The 23147-nt window shown below is 55.8% G+C and overlaps 1 protein-coding gene across 1 annotated transcript in view; it reads right to left on the reverse strand.

The window, feature by feature from the left end:
• Positions 1-21: 21 nt before the first annotated feature.
• The window catches only part of SYMPK (symplekin scaffold protein), a 45284-nt gene continuing 22158 nt past the window's right edge, over positions 22-23147 (reverse strand). Inside the window, exons 10-27 of the mRNA XM_032178542.2 lie at positions 21897-22051; positions 19790-19940; positions 15954-16158; positions 14559-14709; positions 13475-13710; positions 12345-12426; positions 12018-12131; positions 10723-10870; positions 9656-9816; positions 8260-8368; positions 7868-7968; positions 7254-7344; positions 5844-5945; positions 2397-2584; positions 1244-1420; positions 948-1043; positions 324-650; positions 22-165 (exon numbers count right to left, since the gene is read on the reverse strand). Coding sequence (XP_032034433.1) covers positions 28-165; positions 324-650; positions 948-1043; positions 1244-1420; positions 2397-2584; positions 5844-5945; positions 7254-7344; positions 7868-7968; positions 8260-8368; positions 9656-9816; positions 10723-10870; positions 12018-12131; positions 12345-12426; positions 13475-13710; positions 14559-14709; positions 15954-16158; positions 19790-19940; positions 21897-22051 — 2732 coding nt within the window. The 3' untranslated portion in view covers positions 22-27. The remainder of the gene's footprint in view (positions 166-323; positions 651-947; positions 1044-1243; positions 1421-2396; positions 2585-5843; positions 5946-7253; positions 7345-7867; positions 7969-8259; positions 8369-9655; positions 9817-10722; positions 10871-12017; positions 12132-12344; positions 12427-13474; positions 13711-14558; positions 14710-15953; positions 16159-19789; positions 19941-21896; positions 22052-23147) is intronic.

The raw sequence follows: 23147 nt of genomic DNA on the forward strand, positions 1-23147 counted from the left end.
CCCACCCCCCTTCTCCCTGGAGCCCCGTCAGCTGTTCCCCTTGGCCTCGGGTTCCCTGGCGTCCTCAGCAACCGGGCTGGGGGTCTTCACAGCATCTTCTCCAATAGGTGCGAGGGTCTGGGGGCTCCGCTCTTCCTTCAACGTCAGCCCACCCGCTGCCGTCTCCTGGTGACCAGGGAAGGAAAGGGGGGCCAGGTGGAGGGCGCGGTCCCCTCCAAGCTCCCCTTCAGGCCCTGCCCCCTGATGCCCGCCCCCACCACCCCCAACCTTCACCCTGGCCCAGATCCGGCTTCCTCCTTCGCAGCGGAGGCTGCTCTCCCTACCTTGGGTAGGGGACCTTCGAGACTAGAGTCCAACAGCGCGGCCTCCGTCAGCCCCGAGTCGTCATCCATGCTGATGAAAATGCCCGGGGTCTCGCACTCAGGCCCCTCCTCCCGGAAATCCATGGCTTCCTCAGACGGGGGAGGGCCCGGCCGGGCCGAGGGAGAGGGAGAGGAGGAAGAGGGGGCTCCCACTCCTCCCGGCTTCAGCTTCTGCTCCTCCTCCAGCTGCCGCTTTAAAGCCTTCTCCTGGGCCAGCCTCAGGCCGATGAGGTCCTGAGGGGGCCGGGGTGCTGGGGCCGGGGCCAAGGCCAGGGGTTCCAGGTCATCCTGGGGATAGGGAGGGCCACACAGAAGCTCAGAGGTGGGTGGCTCAGAGGACGGCCGGAAAGAGAAGGAACCACCCTGAGGTGGTCTTTGAATTCTTCACCAAGAGCATGGGGAGGAAGGAGCAGTTGTCCCCCAGACCTTCAACTCCCAGCAGAAGCATCCCCTGGGAGACGGGTGGCCCAGAGGCAGGGGTGGCCTGAGTCTCTCGGGGTCGGGAGGAGGCCATGGTGAGCCTTGCTGGCTTGGATATGGGGTGGGAGTCTGGGGATCCAGATGGGTGGGCTACAGGGCCCTCACCTCCTCCAGGGGCCCCGCAGGCGCCTCCTTGGCCTCTGGCTCCTGCTTGCCGCTGGCCTCCAAGATGGTCATGATGGAGTTAGGGATGTGAGCTTGCTGGGTGGAGAGCACGAAGGGGGCGCTGGGGGCAGCTCTGGCACAGAGACCCCACTTGCACACCTCAGGTCTGGGGGTCCTAACCCTCCAGAGCTCCCAGCAGTGCAGGGCCTTCTTGTGTCCGCCTCCATGCAGTCCCCACCAACCGGAGGGACCCAGGGGGCCACGCACCACACACCCGGGGTGGGGGGAAGGGGTACCTGGTGGGGGGTGAAGGAGCGGACATGGGCCAGCAGGGGCTCCCGGAGCTCCGGGCACTTGTCAAAGACGGCTCCCAGCTGCTGGGGCGGCAGCTGCAGGATGACCTGGAAGCTCTGGGGCTTGGTGCGCTGGCAGCACTTGATGAAGCCCTCCCACACCTTGGGGTACTTCCACACCTGAACCAGGGAGGGAGGGAGCCGTCGGGAGAGGCACACAGGCAGCGCCCCCAGCCTTGACACTGGGAGAAAGACCTTGCCAAGACCATGCCCAAATTCCACCATCCAAGATTCCTCTGGATGGGCCACAAGCAGCCCTGACCTCCCTCCAGAGGCCTTTGTCTTCCCGATCCAGGTGGCTGGACCATGAGGGCAACTTGGGAAGGGGGTGGAAGAAAACTCAACCGCCTTTTACCAGAGCTCCCCCTGGGCCAGGCCCAGGCTAAGTGCTGCGGGAGCACTTCTCATGACATTCTCACGGCAGCCTCCAGGGGGCGAAATTACCCCTGCTAAACAGCAGAGGTCCGTGCCGGTGCCGGGACCTGTCCTGGGTCACATGTACATTCTCACGGCAGCCTCCAGGGGGCGACATTAGCCCTGCGGGGTTTGTGTTTTTGTGTTCCATCTTTTTTTTTTTTTTTCCGACATGGTCTTACTCTGCCGCCCAGGCTAGAGTGCAGTGAGTGGCGCGTTTCTTCCTCACTGCAGCCCCAAACTCCCGGGCTCAAGTAGTCCTCCTGCCTCGGCCTCCCAAAGAATTGGCCTTACAGGTGTGAACCATCACACCTGGCCTTATCGTGGTATTTCTAAAGCCCAAATTTCTAGCACCTCTTAAAAAACTGGGCCATTTTTCAGCTCTGGGATGCATCCTGGCCGGGCACACAGCAGTGGAGGGTGAGGAGCAGCCATGCCTCTCCCGGGTGCACACACCTTGAGGGTTACCACAGCTCCTACCACCCAGCTGCCCTCCCTCATCACCTGGGAGCTGGCCCAGTCATAGACCCTGGAGCACTGCTATTTTCTTGGCAGGAGGCAGAGCAGAGCCTGCTCTGTCCTCCACCGGGCTCCCTCCGGGGTCAGGCGGGGGAAGGGGAGGGCAAGCAGGCTAGAAGCTGCTATCTGCAGCCTGGGGGCGGGGTGGCCAGGGGTGGGTTACCTGCTTCATGATGAGGCGGGACAGGATGTTCATGACGAAGCCCCCCAGGCGGGGGTACATGGTCAGGGACTGGATGACGGTCCTCATGAGCAGCATGGGCAGGGGGCTCTGCTCCATCAGCTGCTGCATCACCACGGCCAGCACCTCTGACGTGTACACGTTCCGCTCCGCAAAGCACAGGTTGGTGGCTGCGAGGAGGCGGAGAGTGGGCCTGTCCTCTCTGCCCAGCTGCCCCCTGGGAGGTGGGAGTCCCGGCCCTGCTGTCTGCCCATGTGAGGGGAAGACTTCTAAAGCCCTGATTCTAAAGCCCCTGCGGGAGACAGAAAACTGCCCCCACCCAGCAGAAGGCACACTGCAGCCCTGCCCTTGGAAAACCTGCAGGCTTGGTTCAAGGGAGAAGACATCCAACTCCAGGAAGCCCCAAACATGGGTGGAACAGGGAACCCATGGCCCCTCACTTTAAGAATGACCTTGGGAAAGATGTGTTGCCAAGCCCTGGGGGAGTGGCAGGGCCCCCCACCCCTGCTAGGGAGGGAAGGCAGCTATTGGCTTCCACCAGCCCCTCCAGAGAGAACAGCAGCCCACAGACCAGCTCGTCAGGGGGCCAAGGGACTGCCCACCCAGTCCTGACAAGGATACAGGGCTTGCGCTCGTGCTGGGAAGATGGGGGGTGCCAGGCTAAGGGCTGTGTGGGGGATATGGGCACAATCAGTAGAGTAATAGTGAAGGGAGGGACAAGAGGAGGCTGGGGCAGGGGCATACGATGAGCCCCCAGCTCAACACCCAGTGCCAGTACCAGTAGGACCCAGAGGGTTGGCACAGCACGAGCACCCAAGGAAGACAGGCCCTGGGGTCTGTTCCCCCCGTGGGTGGCTGTGCCCCAATCCACTATGCTAATGGGAGGCCCCAGGAGCTGCCTTTGAAGCCCTTCCCCAAACACCACTTGCCATGTGAGTGTCAACCAGGAAGTCTTTATTGAGCCAGAAGAGCACCCCAACTCCCCAAATCCTTGAGAGGCTAATGGAGAACAGGGGTAGGGTCTCTAAGGGAGGGGGGGTGTAGACAGGTGGGGAGGAGGCTGAATGGGCAGAGCAGAGAGTGGAGGCGAGGACCTGCCAGAAACCGAGGAAGCCCCAGCTCCTCCTCAGGGCCAGGCGGTCACTGGTCCCGCCCGCTCAGCCACCTAAAGGCTCCGGAATCACCCCTCCCCTCCTCCTTCCCTGTCGGCTTTGCCCCAGCCTCCCACCTGGGCCTCCCCCGAGCCTCCGATCCATTCTCCACACAGCAGCCTGAAGGGTGTTTTGGAAAGCTCAGACCTGACTCGCCTCCCAGAGACCCTCAAGAAACAAGGTTAAATTCCCACGGCGGCCTGCAAGACTCCTGTGGGCAGGCCCCAGGGGCACCTTTCCTGATGGCGACAGCCTGACCTCCTCTCTTGACCAGGCCCTCTCCTTCGTCCCCTAGGTCCAGAACCAGCCGGCGAGCACCTCCCTCGGTCCCTGCAGTCTCCTGCTGTTGCCACCTACTCATCCTTCCTTGGTCTCAGCCTGAGTGTCCCCTTTTTCGGGAAGTCTTCCCTGATGTCCCACACCCAGGCTGGGTTACGTGGCCCCTCTGGGCTGCCCAGTCCCAGGCCACTCCTCTCAGTTGTTACTGGCCAGGGACTTCTTGTCTCTTTCCCTGGACTGTAAGCCCTGGAAGGACAGGGCTAGGGCTGTCCTTCCTGTGTCCCCAGCACTACCCAGGATGGATATGGGTGAGCAGAGGTGCTGAGTTTTCTTAATGCTGGACTACCAGGAGTGGGTCTAGTTATAGACAAGCTCCCCAGAGGAACAGGGTGGTCTATGGGGGAGTGAACAGTGCACAACAAAAGGACCAGACTTTGTGATCTGGAGCTTAGAGTGCAACCAGGAAGACTGCTGGTGCCCGAGAAGGAGAAAAACGTGGGTTGGGTGCTGGGGACACCAGCTGGAGGGTTGTCTAGCCTGCAGCATGCACGCCTGGGCGTGTTGGAAGAAAAGGGTGGGGTGGTGTAGGGTAGGCCCTGCTGAACCCTCCAGGGGCCTCACTCCTGGTGGCCTGTGTGGCCTCTGGCAAGGCCCTTTCTCCTGGGCAGAGGATCCTCAGGGGCCTGGCTCTTGGTGGCCTGTGTGGCCTCCGAAAAGGCCCTTTCTTCTGGGCCTACGATCCTCAGGGCTTCTAATTTGGGTCCACAAATGGCCTTGGGGTGTGTGTATGTGTGAACCCCCTCAAACTGTATGCAAATAATATGAGCATACTGTCCTGGGTAAATGGGCTAGAACTTTCCTCAGATCACGAAAGGGGTCGAGGAATGTGAAGACCACAGCCCTGGCATATGAGCCTGGAGATCTTTCCTCCCTGCTGGTTTCCCATGAGTGGCCTTGGTGCCTCCTGGGTTTTAATGTGGGTTTGACATTTCCATAAGCTCCTCTCTTGACCTTAAACGTTTCTCAGAGAACTTGCAGAGGAAGGTTAGGAAGTAAGTCACTGAAAAGCTGTTTCAAGCTAGAACACGAAAGTAAGCAGCACAGAGAGGAAGCCCCTTCCCGTCTGAGGGTGAGAAGAGAAATCAAAGGACAGCAGTCTTCTGAGCAGAGAGGGCGACAGTGAGGTGTCCAGCTCCGTGGGACAGGATGGCTCCTGGCCCAGAAACCTTGCTCAGGACGGGTGGAGGGGCGGGCAGTCTCAGGGGAGGTGGTCCTCAGACGCGGAACCGGCGGAGCTGCGATTCCCACCCAGGTCCGTTTCACTTCAGATTCTGTTTTTTCTACCACACCACTTAGCTTCTGCGCGGCCCTGAGTAAGTCACCTAACCTCTCTGGAGCCTCCATTTCCTGTCTACACAATGGAAGTGAACATACTCACCAAGTGGCGGACCAGCAGGCTCAGGCCTGTAGGCGTTCAGGGAGAGCCCAGCGCAGAGTGCTCAGTGAGTGGGGGCCATCGTGAGCCGGCCAGTTCGTCACCAACCCTGCTGCCCTGGAAGCAAGCTCTCCTGCCTCATCTACCCTGGCCCACAAGTGCCCTGGAGCCCTGGGTCTGCCCTGCTGCTGCGCCTCTACTACTCACGGTGTGCCCTGCTTCCTTCTGTTCCTCGGGGCTAGGGGTGGGGCTACCCCTGACTGCTTTAGGCCCACTCTGTGCCAGCGCACAGCAGGTACATCAGAGTGCCTTAGACAGAGGCAGAAAAAGGTGGGTTGTAAAGGGTAAAACCTGAAAGGAAGGAAGGAGGAGGAGGGAGGGAGGGAGGGAAGAGAAGGCAGGATAAGGAGGGAGGGAGGGAGGTGGCTCTCCAGAGCTCTGAGGTGGGGCTGTGAGTGACACAGTCTTTGACTTGGCAGATTCCAGTGGGGGCATGTGGGTGACTGAGGTCCTGCCCTGGCGTCACAGGGGCCAGGCCATTGGAGTGGGGGGGAAGCGCCTCACCTTTGATGATGGATTTCATGTCGCACTTCACGGAGTCGATGTTGTGTAATGCGATCAGGAGCTCTCCAGGGTTCAGCGGGGACAAGGCTGAGTTTCCCTCACCTGCAGTGGGTGGGAGGAAGGGTGGGGGAAGATAGTGCGGACGCGTAAGTGAAGAGATGGGTCTAAGTTCCCCAGATCCGGGGAGCTGCGAGCAAAGATGAGATGCCCTCTGCTTTCGGGGCTGGAACAGGGGAAGTGACTGACAACCTAAAAAGGGGACACTGAAGGCAGCAGCAGCCCTCAGGCAGCCTGAGGTTGCCACTGTGTGCTCCTCCCCATCCTGGGCTCCCATCCTGGGTAGTGTGGGGCACGGCTGGGTCTCTCTGCCTCTGGGCTGTGCATCCCCGAGGGCAGGGTAGGACCACCTCATTGTGTGGTCCCCAACACAGACTCCAAAGCGGCACAGGGGCTCGTGGGCATTTGCAGCACAAGACAAGATGGAGCCAGGCTACAGGCTTCCAAAAAGTGGCCGGAGCCTTCTGCTGTGTGGGACCTGGGGGAGTGGAGAGGAGGAGGCTGGTGGAGTGGCTCTTTGCTGCTACTATTTTGATGGTTCCAGAGCCACCTGTGTGTGTGTTTTAAACCACCAGGGTCTGCGTGGAACAGACATCCTCCATTTTTTCTCTGGCACCAACCACCGGGGTAAGGGTGAAGAATCCCTTGCTAGTTTTTCTAAGTTGAAAGTTTTCCTTTTCTTTTCTTTTTTTGAGACAGAGTCTCGCTCTGTCGCCCAGGCTGGAGTGCAGTGGCGCCATCTCTGCTCACTGCAAGCTCCGCCTCCCGGGTTCACGCCATTCTCCTGCCTCAGCCTCCCAAGTAGCTGGGACTACAGGCGCCCGCCGCCACGCCTGGCTAATTTTTTGTATTTTTAGTAGAGATGGGGTTTCACTGTGTTAGCCAGGATGGTCTTGATCTCCTGACCTTGTGATCCACCCGCCTCAGCCTCCCAAAGTGCTGGGATTACAGGTGTGAGCCACTGTGCCCGGCCTCAAGTTTTCTTTTTGACTGTGTCAAAACGAAATGCCCCTGGCCCACAGCTTGAGGGATTCAGGCAAGATCTGAGGAGGGGCCAGACTGGAGCCGGGCCTGAGAGGGGCTGGTGTGTGGCCAGATCCTAAAAGGGAAGACGCTGCTGGAGCCTCCACCCCCAGCTCCACGGTCTTGCCCCTGCTGTGAATGAAAACATCATACAAACATCCCGGAGGGTGGCCTGGGAGCTCCGGGACACATGGAGATGTCCAGTACAGCTGGTGTCCCAGGGAGCAGGACGTGTCCTCTCTCCCTGAGGGGGGACGCCTGCACCTTGCCTCCTGCCCCAGCACCTGGAGTGGGTGGGCCTCTTGATGGGGAGGAGGCTGCATCACCTACCATGCTGGGTGCCCAGCAGGCGGTTGAAGACTTCCTTCACCACGATGGGGTTGAGTTTGATGAGTTTAGGCAGGGCCTGGATCACCTCTTTCTACAGGGAGAAGGTGGTGGGGTGGGGGTTGAGTCAGGTACACCCTCATTTCCCTTCTAGACAAGCCACCCCTTCTGCTTGCCCTGGGGAGCTGAGGGCAAGCTCTGGCTCACTGAGCCCCTCCTACCCTCACCACACCCTCAGGGCGGAGCTTTCTCCCCAGCTCTCACCCCATCTGAGCCCCCTGCATGTCACATGTGTGTGCCCCCAAGAGGCATCCTGATCCTTGTCTGACAGAGGAGAAAAGCGAGTCTCCAAGGGGGAAGGGACCTGCATGAGGTAGAGGAGGAAGCAGCAGAGCCACTGGCACCCGGGTGCCCATGCAAATGAGGCCAGGAGCTGCTCTGCATTTCCAGGGTACCCAGGTGTCAGCGGCTTCCATGACTTCTGACCACAGGAAAGGTGCCTTCTGCCCTCTGCTATGTGCCTCTGGCTCAACTGCTGCCGAAGCAACGTGCTGCCCTGCCCCTCCCAGTCCCACATGTCCCAGGTAGCAGGGACAGACGGGCCTCCAGCTCCATACCTTCTCCAGCCCATTGAGCACCGGGATGAGGAAGCGGACGTCTGGCAGTCGCTTGTGGTAGAGATCCCGGACCCGCTTCACCAGCTCCGGGGAGGGTGGCACTGCATGGAAGCAGCAGGAGGCACCGAGTTGGAGGCGGAAGGGAGCGTGGGGAAGGGTGGGCACCCAGGAAGGAGAAGCAGGCGGGTGTGCGGGAAGGGATGGCAACTTCACCCTTGGCTGCTCACGTGCAATTAGCACCACACTGTTCCAAATGGAGAAACTAAGGCCCTGGGACAGGCACAGACCCACGAGGTACGACCATCTGGGGACCCAGGAGCTCGGATCCCCAGGGCCAGGGAAGGCTAAGGAAAGGGAGGAAAGCCATGAAAGGTGGGGGTCTCCAGGGTCACCTTTGTCTGTGAGGCTATGCAGACATCGCGTGACCAGTGTCTCTGCCCCCTTGGGACAATTTTCCACCAGCAGGAGCAGCTCCGGGGAGTTCATGCCCATTCCTCGGATCTAGAGGCAGAGACAGGGATGACCAGACCCAGGGTGAGAGCTTAGGGGAGGCTCAGGTGTTGCCGGCAGGGTGGCTGCGGGGCATGCTGGGGCCTAGAGTGAGACTGGTGACAGGGTTTGGAGGGCGGGGGAAAGGTGGGGAAGGGCAGGAGGGTCAGAGGAACCTTGGCTTCTCCCTGCAGCCTCTCCGGACATGGGCCTGCTCCAGCTCCCAGCCCTGGCGGGGCTGTCCTCCTGCAGGCCACTCCTCTGTGGCTCAGACTTGACCTGACCTCGAATGCCCACCCTGGGCTTCACTCACTGGTGAAGATGTTTCTGGCTCCACCCACCCACTTTGTGACTTGGTTTCTCACGCGCAGCTGGCTTGGCTGCGAGCCCAGACCAGGCTCCACCTGCTGCTGCGTCCTGAGCCTGCCCCGCGGTGAACACCAAACAGGAGCCAGGGTCGGGCTCCACCTTCGCCCAGTAACGTTTATGCTTCTGACTAAAACTGTCTCTGCCCTCGAGAAGCTCACAGCCCCGCCAGATCACTTTTCCGCAAAGTGAGATCACTTTTCCACAGTTGGCCCACCTTGAGAATGGGGATAAAAATCTGTTTCCTTCTGACTACAAGCCTGTTATCCCCATTTTCCAGGAAAGGGCCCCACTGAACCCAAATGGCAGATAGGTGGGGATTAACATACAGTTCTCTCTCCAGTTTATCATGAAAATGTTCTGTAATCCAAAAATGTCAGGGGCAGAAAGAAAAAAGGTGGTTTCAAATCCTGCTGCAAACTGGAAGAGCAGACCTTCTAATCTCAGGTGCTAGTTTGTCACTGAGCTGCTTCTCATGTGGGCAGCCCTGTACCTCCAGAGAGAGGGGCGGGAAGGACTTATGTTTATGTAATGACAGCTAGAGAGTCCCATTAGCAACACCGGGAAGGCCAGCTCATCAATTGACAGTAACACAGAGGTTTATGTGCCTGAGTTCATGGACTCCTTGCATCAGCATGGAGGGACTGGAATGTCTTCCCCGTTTTTACTGACGGGCCCAAGGTCGCAGTGAGAAAGCAAGAAGTGAACGTGAGCCCAGGTCTATCAGCTCCAGGCTCCTAACTGCTGGGCCACTTGACGTTTCCTCAGGAGTGACACACAGACCACCCACAAGCTACACAGCCTGGGTCGGCCCGGGGTCACCACCCTTCGGGCTTGGCACACTCTGAGGTGGAGCAGGTTGGGGAAGAGCTGGAGCTGGGGACACAGCCCTGCCCATGGGTGGGCAGGGCCTGGTGGGCTCAGGGGCCTCACCGGCTGCTCAATGACCCTCAGCACCGTCCGCTTGATGTCGGCGATGGCTTCAGTGTACACGGCCGCCAGCTCATGGATCAGCTTGTGGTTCTGAGGCAGGAGGGCCAGGTAGAGGTAGAGACACTGCTTCACTGTCTCCTCCGTCCAGGGTGCCGCCACCTCTGACAGGGCAGGAGTGGGCATCAGATTGGCCCACACTCTTCTCCAACCCCCTCGGACCCTCAGGAACTGTCCCTTCTTGGGCAGTGGAGCCGGGGAGGGCAGAGACAGGAGCCGGGGCTGGGGTGCTAATTGCTCTAGGGCAGGGAAATGGGGGGGACCAGGACGTCCCACCTCCAGCCTCCCCTGACTGCCAATACACAAGGCAACTAGAAGGATCTTTCTAAAGTGCGATCCTGACCCTGTCCCTCTCCGGCTCCAAGCCCAGCCACGCCTGCCCTGCGGCCTCAGAACAAACCCCCAGCTCCCTGCCTCGCACTGTCTGCCAGGTGTTGTATGGGGTGGCCCCGGCCCATTGCAGCCCTGCTGCCCTCCATGTTGGTCACACACCCCTTCTAACAGTCCCGAGGGCCCTGGTCTCTTTGCCTTTGCATCCACCTTCCTCTTTGCCTGGTCCATGGCACCTACTCAGCTTCTGGGCCTCCCGAAGGCTGTGCATCTCCTGGGAATGCTTCCTGGCACCTGGGCCGGGCCTCCCGTGCTGCCCTATCATGGCCCCAAGCCTTCCCATTTAATGGTCCATTTACTCGGGGTCTGAGTCTACCTGTCTGTAATCCTGGGGGACTCAGGGCTCTGCTGAGGGAACCGGCCTGAGATGGCCCTGCCTGGTCCTTCCTTGGGCCCCACCGATGGCTGGCTCTCCTTGTCCTCCAGATCTCTCTCCCTGACCCCCCAGGCTGGGCCAGATGCCCCCTACCCTGACTCCCACAGCCCCCAGGTGGCTGTCTCAGTTCTGCCCATTCCCGTCATTGGTGTCTGAGTGGCTTCCCCACTCATCCCCTCTGCTCGCAGGGCCCAGAGTGCGGACACAGCAGCGCTCAATATGCATCTGATGACCTGCGCCCAACCTGTGTCCTTGTCAGCTCCAAACAGCACAGACGGTGGGTTGGGGTGCACCAGGAGCTGCAGGTAGTTGAGGGCAAATTTCTCCACATACTCCCGCAGCTGCTCCTTCTCATACATGCGTTTGATGAACAGCAGGGCCTGGGAGCGCACCTGAGGAGGAAGATGGAGAAGGGCAGGGTCAGGGAAGAGGTAAGAGGAAGAACAGCTATTCCTGCAAGCATGGCAACACTCATGTGAAAACAAGCCCGAGGCTAAGAAGGGGCAGCCCAGCTGTTACCAGGGCCCAGGGCTGGTCCCCGGCGCAGGAGGCACATATCCTGGCCAGGGCCGGACCCGCAGCACCACCTCACTGCCTGCCTCTCCAGCCCATCTGCCTATCACTGCTCCTTGCCTTGCTCACTAAGCTCCAAGCAGAGGGAGAGCTCCTCAGTTCCTTAAAAGTGCCACTCCCTGCCAAGTCTCCCTAGAACGCCTACTGCCAGCTAAACCGTTTCACTCAGATATCATCTGCCGGGAGCTGTGAGGGCAGGGTCTGGGCCTGGGCACTCTGACCCCAGCAGCAACACATGGCCAGGGCCAGGGCCAGGGCCAGGGCCAGGGGTGTGCGATGAAGGTCTGCTGAATGAATTAAAACGCTACTGGGCAAGGGCTGGGGCAAAAGGCTGCAGGCAACGATGGGTCAAGGGCACTCTCAATCACAGCACGTGCACATCTGTGCCCTCTGTCTAGAGCACACCCAGCTACTGATTTTTCAGGTCTCAGCGTACATGTCCCCTCCTTGAAGGAAGCCTTCCTTGAAACACCTCCCCTGCCCACCCCACAACCAGATGGTCGGCCCCTCCATCCCCAGGGCAGCCACACACTGCTCTGCTCAGCTGCTGAGCACGCTGTGTCCTCACTGCTGGCTGAAGCCACACAGGCTCCCCTGCTGGGCTGGGCAATGCCCTCAGGCCCCGGCACAGGACTGGGCTGCACGAGGAGCCTGTGCTGGCCACCACACGTGGACAAAGAGCGAGAGTGGGACTGCCCTTCCCAGGAGGGCAAGCGCACGTGTGTGTGTACACACTACAGGCAGACTCAGGCACAGTAACCCTGGTTTCTAGGCAGCTTGATGCCACTGAAAATGAAAATAAAACAGACAGAAACCCGGCAATAGCTGAAAAACCACTGAAAGAAGGGAATGGGCCCAGAGAAACTTGCAAGGGAGTGTGGAAGAGGTTGGGCTGGTTCCTCAGGATAGAGGTGGCCTCTGCAAGCTGCAGGCTGAGGGCAGCCAGGAAGTGGAGGAGGGGATCACCTTGTCCTTCTCATGTGAGCTGAGGTCGAGGAGGACATGCAGGTACTGGAACTGGCGGGACGGGCGCTTGAAGATCAGGTCTCGAAGCGTGGACATGCCCAGATAGGTGCGACTCTGCAGCAAGAGGAAACGGACCCGAGCTCAGCCCACCTGGGTGTGCCTCTGGGCTCTGTCTCTCCTGCCTGCCTCTGATCAGGTACCTGGACAAAAGGGCCCGGTCCCTCATGAAACCCCCAGCCACAAGGTTTAGGCTGTGTGCCCTTCAGACCCCTCAGGGCGGGGCCCTGTCCCCTGCCCCAGGCTGCAGTGACCAGGGCCTGTCCTCACCTCATCCTCGCAGTACTTGCGGACCACCTCCAGGGCACTCTCTGTGATGAGTGGCGCCTCCAGCACAACCTTGGTGAAGATCCTGCCAGAGATGGAGGGAGGGCCATGGCTGCAGAGGAAGAGGCCGCCTGGCTCCCAGGCCCTGCTGAACTGTAGGAGCTCAGGGCCAGCAGGCCCTCCCTCAGGGGCTGCTTGTTCAAGCCCCTGGTTATAAAGCTTTGGAGGTGAACAGACCAGGGTTCAAAAGCTGGCGGCTGGATGATCTGGGCAGAGACTGCACCTCTCTGAAACTCATTTCTTCCTTTTGTCAAACAGGGATTCCTAACTTTATTCATTGAACATAAGAATGGGAGGGAATGATGGCGGGTGGAGAAGGGTGTGGGTATTTTAGATATGGTGGCCTCAAAAGGCCGCTTCGAAGTTACAGTTCAGTACACTGGCGGATGAGAAGGAGCCAACCACACATAGAGGTGAGGGAAGAGCATTCCAGGTGGATAGAACAAGAAGCACCAGCGCCCTGAATTTGGCACGTTTGAGGAACAGACAGAAGGCCAATGTGGCTAATGTTCGGGGGGTAAAGCCAAAGTGATTGGGTCACATAAGGCCTCACTGGTCACAGTAAGGAGGCTGTGTTTTATCCCAAGAGCAATGGAGAACCATGGAAGGTTCCTTGTGGGGAAGTAATAAAAGGATTTATATAATAAAATGTTCCTGGAGCTGTGTGGAGGACAGATGAGTACGCTGGAGGCCACGGATAGGGAGGAAGCTACAGAACCGACTCAGGTAGTGAATGGGGTATAGAGAAGTCTATCTCCAGGCCCATGGGTGAGCGCTGTTATTTACAGATGGGAAAATGGCACAGAGGGGGAGTGACAAAGCCACTCAGAGCAAGCTTAGAGGAAGTGGCAGAGGTGGGGAACAGCTCAGGGAGTGCGACCTGGAGCCCACATGCAAAACTACAACCTTGAACGTGCCTCCAGAGGGGGTGGAGGAGAGAAGACTTGGGATGGGTTCGAGGAAGACTGACTTGGGGGGTGATGAAGAGGGAGGTGGTCACAATCAGAAAGAGAGGGTGGCACCAGGAGAGGGAGCCTCTCAGGGACAGGAGGGTGCAGGGTCAGCCCCCTCACCCATCCTTCTGGTCTGGTTTCTCCTGCAGGCCAGAGAGCAGGCGGATGAGGCAGTCCTCATACTTGTCCAGGGAGCCCGAGGCACCTGCAGCCAGGTAGGCGTTGTACTCCTGGTAGAGCCAGGCGAAGGCCAGATCCAGGCGGGCCCGCACATCCTCCAGGATGAAGGACAAGACCTCCGCCTTCAGGCCTGAGTTGAACTGTGTCACCAGGCTGGCCAGGATCTTTATGCGGACCTGGTGGGAGGGTGAGCCAGCATGTCAGTGTAGGGTGGGCAATCCAGGGACTCCGCAATCGTGCCCTTCAACTCCCCCCACCCAGACGCAGGAACTCTCAGAGCAGACAAGGAGTGAAGTGAGGAAGGCCAGCCAAGGACCCTTATGCCCAGGAAGGTCCTGTTTGTGTGGCAGGGGGTGGGGGTACCAGGGTGGGGATCGATCATCACAGAATAAAAATGAGTTTCTAGGAGCAGCACCCATGTACTTAAGTGCACAGAAAAAGATCCTCAAAGATTCCCCTCATTTGTCCCTTTGTCACCTTTGAAGAGAGGGATGGGGTGCAGGTGATGGCCACGGAAGAGTACTGGATCTGGATTCCCCGGAAATATTTTTCAGCTCAGGGAGTATGTTTCTATACTACTGGCTAATCAAAAATTAACTTCACAGAATGGGGAAAAAGTCACTTTTCCCCATTCTTTGAAGGTAACAGTGCCAGCAAGTGGCAGAATCAGGACAGAGAACCAGGTATATTTCTAAAGCTAAATAGTAACAGTAAGAACGTTAACAACCATGAAGAACCAAGACCACGAGAGCAGCCCTCACTTGCAGAGGCCTCCCAGCACCCGCCCTGTGCACGTGAGTGCCTGTGCTCATTGCACATATCCTACTCATCACCTGGGAGGAGCTGCCACTACTGTCTCTGTTTTATGGAGGATGGGAGTGATCTGGAGAAGCGGCTGTGGGCAGCAGAGCTGGGGTCCACAGCCAGGGAGGTTTGACGCCAGGGCCAGACTCTTCGCTGGTTGTGAGGTGGATGCTTGGGTAGAGGGACTGGAAGGATGGGGTGGGGGCTAGCAGGGGCACACCTGGGCTGCCCCGCTGCAGGCCACAGCCTTCTCAGCCCGAAGGATCCGCTTCACAGCGCCCAGCTTCATGGCTTCCACCTGGGCATCGGTAAGGGGCTTCAGCACGTCGCTGAGACGGAAAATTTTCTTGCGCCCACCGGCGCCTGCCAGCCTGCGTGGAAGAGCAGTGAGAGAGATGCAGTAACCCAGACTGCAGCGTGGGCCTGTCTGGTGACTCTCCCAACTTCAAGGACTCGGTAGGCAACAGAGATGGCCCCCATCCCCATGCTGCCTCTCCAGTTCCTCTGTGTCTCTGAGGCACAGCGCGGTGGTGGGTAAGAGGAAGGAAGAGGATGTTATTTTGGTTTTACAGAGGGCATCTTACGGAAGGCTTCTGTGAGTGGGGATCTGAACGGAGGCTGGGACAAGATACACAAATGTCTGGGGGACCAGCTCTCCAGGCAAAGGCCCTTAGGTGGGAACAGGCTTGTGGGCACGAGTGGAGGAGGGGTGAGGGTAGCAGAAGAGAGCTCGGAGGGTAGCAGATCCCGCTCAGCTGTGTTAGTAAGACTTGGGGCTGGGCACGGTGGCTCACGCCTGTAATCCCAACACTTTGGGAGGCCGAGGCAGGCGGATCACGAGGTCAGGAGATCGAGACCATCCTGGCTAACACGGTGAAACCCCGTCTCTACTAAAAATACAAAAAATTAGCTGGGCGTGGTGGCGGGCGCCTGTAGTCCCAGCTACTTGGGAGGCTGAGGCAGGAGAATGGCATGAACCCGGGAGGCGGAGCTTGCAGTGAGCTGAGATCGCACCACTGCACTCCAGCCTGGGAGACAGAGTGAGACTCTGACTCGAGAAAAAAAAAAAAAAAAAACTTGGGTGGCCAGGACTGGCTGGATTTTGTGGTGTGTAAGGGAGGTAATAATGGGGACAATGATGGTGACAGCCAGCAGCATTTACTACACATCAGGAACCATGCGAAATGTTTGACAATCACAATCACTTCTCACTCGAGTTATCTAGTTATCTAACCATCACCATCACCACAAACTAATTTAATTATTCTTTGATCCTTATGAGAAAGATACTATCGTTATTCCAATTTTAGACATAAAAAAGGGTTTTTTTTTTTTTACAGGAAAGAAAACAGCAAAGGCTTAGTGGTTATGGCACTGACTCGGGAGTCAGAGAGAACATAGTCCAGACTTCCTTCTGTCTGCCTCTCACTTACTTACACACACACACACACACACACACACAAAACCTAGTCCAGACTTCCTTCTGTCTGCCTCTCACTTACACACACACACACACACACACACACACACACACACACACACACACACATGAGCTGAGAACCAGACCTTCAGGGCAGGGCTGCTGTCCTGCCCTAGCACCCAGAAGAGGACTCACCGGGGCTGAGTGACAGGTATAATGGGCTCTGGCCTCCTCTTGGCCTGTGGTGCCTCTTCCTCCAGAGGGGACATGGAGCTCAGGGAACCCACCACCGAGATGGCTTGGCCCTGGGCTGACAGGCGCCGCTTGATCAGGACGCTCTCCGTCTTCACCACCTTCTCCTCCTTGGGCTCCTCCTTGCACTGTTTGGTCTGCTCTACACCTGAGGGGGAGGCAGCAAACGGACACCCAGTGCGTCAGACCCACCTGCTCCAACCCAAGGACCTCCTGTGTGCCTGGCTCTGTTCTGAGCCTTGTACACACAAAACCTTGTTTAAATCCACACAACACTGTCCTGGAGTGGGTATTCTTTTTATCCCCACTTTTCAATACAACTGAGGCTTAAACTAGAAATGCCATTCATTGCTGGGGAGAGCAGCAAATGGTACAGCCACTTTGGAGACATGATGAGCAGTTTTTGTTTTTTGTTTTTGTTTTTTAGACTGGATGTCACTCTGTCACCCAAGCTGGAGTACAGTGGTGCAATCAGGGCTCACTGCAGTCTTGACCTCCTGGGCTCAAGCAATCCTCCTGCCTCAGCCTCTCAGCCTCTCAACTAGCTGGGACTACAGGCGCAGGCCAACATACCTAGCTAATTTTTGTATTTTTTTGTAGAGACGAGGTCTCCATATGTTGCCCAGCTTAGTCTTGAACTCCTGGGCTCAAGCGATCCTCCCGCCTCGGACTTCCAAAGTGCTGGGATTACAGGTATAAGCCACTGTGCCCAGCCCTCAGCTGTTTTTTTTAGAGACGGAGTCTCGCTCCATCGCCACGGCTGGAGTGCAGTGGCTTGATCCTGACTCGCTGCAGCCTCCACCTCCTGGGTCCAAGCCATTTTCCCACCTCAGCTTCCGGAGTAGCTGGGATTATAGACGCCCACCGCCACGCCCAGCTAATTTTTAAATTTTCAGTAGAGACAGGGTTTCGCCACGTTGGCCAGGTTGGTCTCGAACTGCTGACCTCAGGTGATCCACCCGCCTCAGCCTCCCAAAGTGCTGGGACTACAGGTGTGAGCCACCATACCCAGCCTGTAGCAGTTTTTAATAGCACTGATCACACCCTATGACCTAACGGTTCCACTCCTTGGTATATGCTCAAGACAGATGACAGCATGTGTACATGCAGAGAGTTGGACACAAATATTCACAGCAGCTTTATTCCCAATGGCCAAAAACTGGAAAGAAGCCACAGGTCCATCAATACCGGTGTGGATAAACAAATGATTGTATATTCATATAACAGAATACTACTGAGCAATAAAAAACCAACTAGTACCTCACACGACAACATGGAAGAATCTCAAAAATGTACAGCAGGCTGGGCGTGGTGGCTCACGCCTGTAATCCCAGCGCTTTAATAGGCCGAGGAGAGTGGATCACCTGAGGTCAGGAGTTCGAGACCAGCCTGGCCAACATGGTGAAACCCCATCTCTACTTAAAAAAAAAGAAAACAGCAAAAAACAAAAAATTAGCCGCGCATGGTGGCGGCGGGTGCCTGTAATCCCAACTACTCAGGAGGCTGATGCAGGAGAATCGCTTGAATCCAGGAGACAGAGGTTGCAGTGAAACAAGAAAGTGTCGCTGCACTCCAGCCTGGGCCACAAGAGCAAAACTCTGTCTCAAAAAAATAAATAAATAAAAATAAACAAAAAAACACAAAAAACCATATGGCAAGCCAGAGAAACCAGACTTTGTGATCCTATTTAGTTTAGTTAAAGAATAGGTAAAACTAGGGGCGGGCGCAGTGGCTCACGCCTGAAATCCCAGCACTTTGGGAGGCCAAGACGGACGGATCACAAGGTCAGGAGATCGAGACCATTCTGGCTAACATGGTGAAACCTCGTTTCTACTAAAAATACAATAAAATTAGCTAGGCACGGTGCCGGGCACCTGTAATTCCAGCTACTCAGGAGGCTGAGCCAGGAAAATGGCGTGAACCCGGGAGGCGGAGCTTGCAGTGAGCTGAGATCGTGCCACTGCACTGCACTCCAGCCTGGGCAACAGAGCGAGAATCTGTCTCAAAAAATAAAAATAAAAAATTAAAAAATTAAAAAGAATAGGTAAAACTAGTCTATGGAGGCAGAAATCAGAACACTGGTTATCTCTGGAGTTCGATGCCCTGAGGCATCCCTGGAAGAACAAGGAGGAAATTTCTACAGTGGCAATGGTCTATAAATCCGAAACTTTTTGAGTCTCAACAAAACACAAGTGTAAAATTCCACACCTGGCCTCGTGTGATAGATGGCAGTCAAAACATCATTTCATGAACAAAATTATTAAGAAATATTACAGGTCCAGCGTGGTGGCTCACGCCTGTAATCCCAGCACTTTGGGAGGCAGAGGTGGGCGGATCACCAGGTCAGGAGATCGAGACCATCCTTGCTAACGCGGTGAAACCCCGTCTCTACTAAAAATACAAAAAACTAGGGCCAGGTGCAGTGGCTCACGCCTGTAATCCCAGCACTTTGGGAGGCCAAGGTGGGTGGATCACAAGATCAGGAGATGGAGACCATCCCAGCTAAGACGGTGAAACCCCCGTCTCTACTAAAAATACAAAAATTGGCCAGGCACAGTGGCTCACACCTGTAATCCTAGCATTGTGGGAGGCTGAGGCGGGTGGATCACGAGGTCAGGAGATCGAGACCATCCTGGCTAACACAATGAAACCCCGTCTCTACTAAAAACACAAAAAATTAGCCGGCCATGGTGGCGGGCACCTGTAGTCCCAGCTACTCGGGAGGCTGAGGCAGGAGAATGGCGTGAACCTGAGAAGCGGAGCTTGCAGTGAGCTGAGATCGCGCCTCTGCACTCCAGCCTGGGTGACAGAGTGAGACTCCGTCTCAAAAAAATAAAAACACAAAATACAAAAATTAGCCGGGTGTGCTGGCACACACTTGTAGTCCCAGTTACTTGGGAGGCTGAGGCAGGAGAATCGCTTGAACCCGGGAGGTGGAGGTTGCAGTGAGCCAAGATCACGCCATTGCACTCCAACCTGGGTGACAACAGCAAGACTGTGTCTCAAAAAACAAAACAAAACAAAAAAACTAGCCGGGCGTGGTGGCACGCACCTGTAGTCTCAGCTACTCGGGAGGCTGAGGCAGGAGAATCGTTTGAACCTGGGAGGCAGAGGTTGCAGTAAGCCGAGATTGTGCCACTGCACTCCAGCCTGGGCAACAGAACGAGACTCTGTCTCAAAAAAAAAAAAAAAAAAAAAATCATATATAATTACCTTTGAGCCAAGTATGTAAGAAACATAAATGAATTTCATGTTTAGACTTGGGTCCCATCCCTAAGATACCTCATTATGTATATGCAAATATTCCAAATCCAAAGGTCTGAAATCTGAAACACTTCTGGTCCCAAGCATTTTGGATAAGGGATATTTAACCTGTATCTTGATCTGGGTGATGGTTACACTGGTGTGTTCACTTTGTGAAAATTGACTAAGGTGTATAATTAAGAGTTCTGCATTTCACTTACGTGTATTACACATTAATAGTACTGTTAAAACGGGGTAAAACTATGAAGCTCAGAGGTTAACTAACTTGACCAAAGTCATACAGCTATTAAGTGGATGAGATCTGATTCAACTCAAACCTCAAACCCAGGTCTGTTGGATTCCAAAGCCCAGGACTTAAAAACACTAAGCCATCTATCTGTGGTACCTGTCATTATCTACACCTTAGCTCCCACGTGATTTTCAACTGCACCGCGAGAAATTGCTCTTCCAGTAAGGAGAACCCAGAAGCCACAAGTGCCAATCCCTGGCCCAGGTTAGGGCCAGGACACACTCACCTGGTCCCAGTCCGGCAGCTGTCATCTGTGTGGCCATGAGCCGAGCCAGGTGCTTGATCTGGGCTTCCGTGCCTGCTGACTCCACGGGGGTGTAGATGGCCTGGAAGGAGGCTGGCATGGCCTCGGGCAGGTACACCATGCTGATGAGGACCTGTGGGATGCCCAGTAAGAGAGCCTCTCCTTAATCAACAAGCATTCTTTCCATGCCCATGCCAATACTGGGGAAATGGCAGTGCCTAAGACCGACTTGGGCCTGCTCTCCTGGAGCTCAGCCTCTTGGGGAAGTCACAGAGAAAACAAATAATTACACAGTGTAGTGCTTGAGAGAGGAACATGAAGGGCACTGTGAGCCACAGCAGGAGCCAGACAAGGCAAGGGCTCCCTGGGCAAGAAGCACCTAGGCTGAGAACTGAGGGGAGGGCAGGAGTCAGCATAATACAGGACAAGGTTTTGCGGTGGGAGGGGTGTGTATTCCCCGTAGAGAAACACCACGGGAGAAGGCTAAGAAGCAGCAGAGCTGGCACTCCGTCCAGAGGACCAAAGAGGCCAGGTGCAGTGGGTCATGCCTGCAATCCCAGCACTTTGAGAGGCTAAGGCAGGTAGATCACTTGAGGTCAGGAGTCCAAGACCAGCCTGGACAACATGGTGAAACCCCGTCTCTACTAAAAATACAAAAAAATTAGTCGGGCGTGGTGGCGGGCGCCTGTAGTCCCAGCTACTCAGACAGGCTGAGGCAGGAGAATGGCGTGAACCCGGGAGGCGGAGCTTGCAGTGAGCCGAGATTGCGCCACTGCACTCCAGCCTGGGCGACAGAGCGAGACTCCATCTCAAAAAAAAAAAAAAAGAGGCACATTACACACATATAGTATTTTATACTACAAATAGCAGGCATTTTTATAAATGTTGATGAGCAACTTCATGGCAAAACTGAAAAGGTCAATTCCTAGTGTGTGATAAGACAAAAGGTAGAATGGCCAGGCACGGTGGCTCATGCCTGTAATCCCAGCACTTTGGGAGGCCATGGTGGGTGGATCACCAGAGGTCAGGAGTTCGAGACCAGCATGACCAACATGGTGAAACCCTGTCTCTACTAAAAACACAAAAATTAGCCAGGCGCAGTGGTGGGCGCTGGTAATCCCAGCTATTCGGGAGGCTGAGGCAACAGAATCGCTTGAACCCGGGAGGCGGAGATTACAGTGAGCTGAGATCGCGCCACTGCACTCCAGCCTGGGTGACAAAGCGAGACTCTGCCTCAAAGAAAAAAAAAAAAAAAGACAAAAGGTAGAACAAGTTAACAGAAGCTAGATCAAAGATGGCCGACTAAGGCAAGTGGAACTTAAATTTTACTTGAAGGAAGCTGGAGCCAGGTAGCAAGTGAGGGTTGGGCTTCAGGTGAAAAGGGTGGGCCTGGCCCAGGGTAAGTGCTGCAGGGGTGGAAAAGAGGGCAAGGATTAGGGAGAGAAGGAAAAGAGGTTCACTCCCAGGTTTCTGGTTTGGGAACTGGGAGGGGCCTGGAGAGGAGCGTGGGGAGAAAGTGGAAAAGTGTAGTTCTGCCACATGAGTCTGAGGTGCTCCTGGGACGTCCAAATGGAGGATGATCAGAAGCGGGTTGCATACCCAGGCCTGAGGCTCACTGATGTAGTCTGGATATTTGTTCCTTCCCAAATCTCATGTTGAATTATAATCCCTGATGCAGGAGGTGGAGCCTGGTGGGGGGTGTTTGGATTGTGGGGGCGGATCCCTCATGGCTTGGTGCTGTCTTCAGGATAGCGAGTTCTCACAAGATCTGGTCATTTAAAAGTGTGTGGCACCTCCCTGCCCCCCAACACTCCCTCTCTCTTGCTCCTGCTCTGCCACGTGAGATGGCTGCGCCCCCTTCACCTTTCACTATGATTGGAAGCTTCCTGAGGTTTCCCCAGAAGCTAAGCAGATGCCAGCACCACACTTCCTGTACAGCCTGCAGAACTGTAAGCCAATTAAATCCCTTTTCTTTATTAATTAGGAGGGTACTCTGGACGGGGTGGATGGTGTGAAGTGGAGGCAGGTGAAAGACCAAGGAGATCCTTCCTTCCTGCCCAGGGGGAAAACTCTCCCCACCCATCCTCACCAGATTAGCCACATTATCAGGCGTCAGCAGAGGCTGCAGGAACTCAGCTGTGATGTCCGTGTCTGACTGGCCGGAGATCTGCGCCGAGGCCTTCGAGGTCCCCGATGGGCCTGGCTCCAAGTCCTTGTCCTCATCATCCTCCCCTAGGTTGGGCTCTGGGACAAAGGAAAAGAACAAGATGCTAGCTATAGAGAGAGCAGTAGGCCCTCTATCCTCCCGGGGTGCCCAGGTAGTCCCTGCCTCTAGTCAGCCTCAGCAAACAGGAGCAAACAGCGGATGAAGATCCAGGCTGCAGCTCTGCCTCTGGAGCCAAAGCACTTTATGACCCTGGGCAACTACCTGACTCATCCTGGGCCTCAGTTCTCCTGATCTGGGAAATGGGAGTAAGCAACACCCCTGCAGCTTATCATGCTAAGCTCTAAGAAGAGATTATTATTATTACTATTTTTTGAGACAGTCTTGCTCTGTCACTGAGGCTGCAGTACAATGGCATGATTTCGGCTCACTGCAACCTCTGCCTCCCAGGTTCAAGTGATTCTCCTGCCTCAGCCTCCCAAGTAACTGAGATTACAGGTATGCGCCACCAGGCCCAGCTAATTTTTTTGTATTTTTAGTAGAGATCTTGGCTCACCGCAACCTCTGCCCCCGGTTCAAGCAATTCTCCTGCCTCAGCCTCCCAAGTAGCAGAAACTACAGGCGCGCACCATCACGCATGGCTAATTTTTGTATTTTTAGTAGAGACAGGGTTTCACCATGTTAGCCAGGCTAATTTCAAACTCCTGACCTCAGGTCATCCGCCCAACTCGGCCTCCCAAAATGCTGGGATTACAGGCATGAGCCACTGTGCCTGGCAATTTCCCCCCAACCTTTTTTTTTTTTTGAGACACAGTTTCACTCTTGTCACCCAGGCTGGGAGTGCAATGGCATGATCTCGGCTTAATGCAACTTTCGCCTCCCGGGTTCAAGTGATTCTCCTGCCTCAGCCTCCGGAATAGCTGGGATTACAGGCATGCACCACCACACCCAGCTAATTTTTGTATTATTAGTAGAGAGGGGGTTTTTCCATGTTGGCCAGGCTGGTGTCGAACTCCTAACCTCAGGTAATTCATATGCCTTGGCCTCCCAAAGTGCTGGGATTACAGGCGTGAGCCACTGTGCCCAGCCTAATTCCTTATTTTTTAAAATGAAAAAATAAATCTTTCATAAATGCTCTAGAAAAAAAGTGTGATTAAAAAAAAAAATCTTAAAGAT

This window comes from Hylobates moloch, unplaced genomic scaffold, assembly GCF_009828535.3.
Source record: "Hylobates moloch isolate HMO894 unplaced genomic scaffold, HMol_V3 SCAFFOLD_15, whole genome shotgun sequence".
NCBI classification, from domain to species: domain Eukaryota; kingdom Metazoa; phylum Chordata; class Mammalia; order Primates; family Hylobatidae; genus Hylobates; species Hylobates moloch.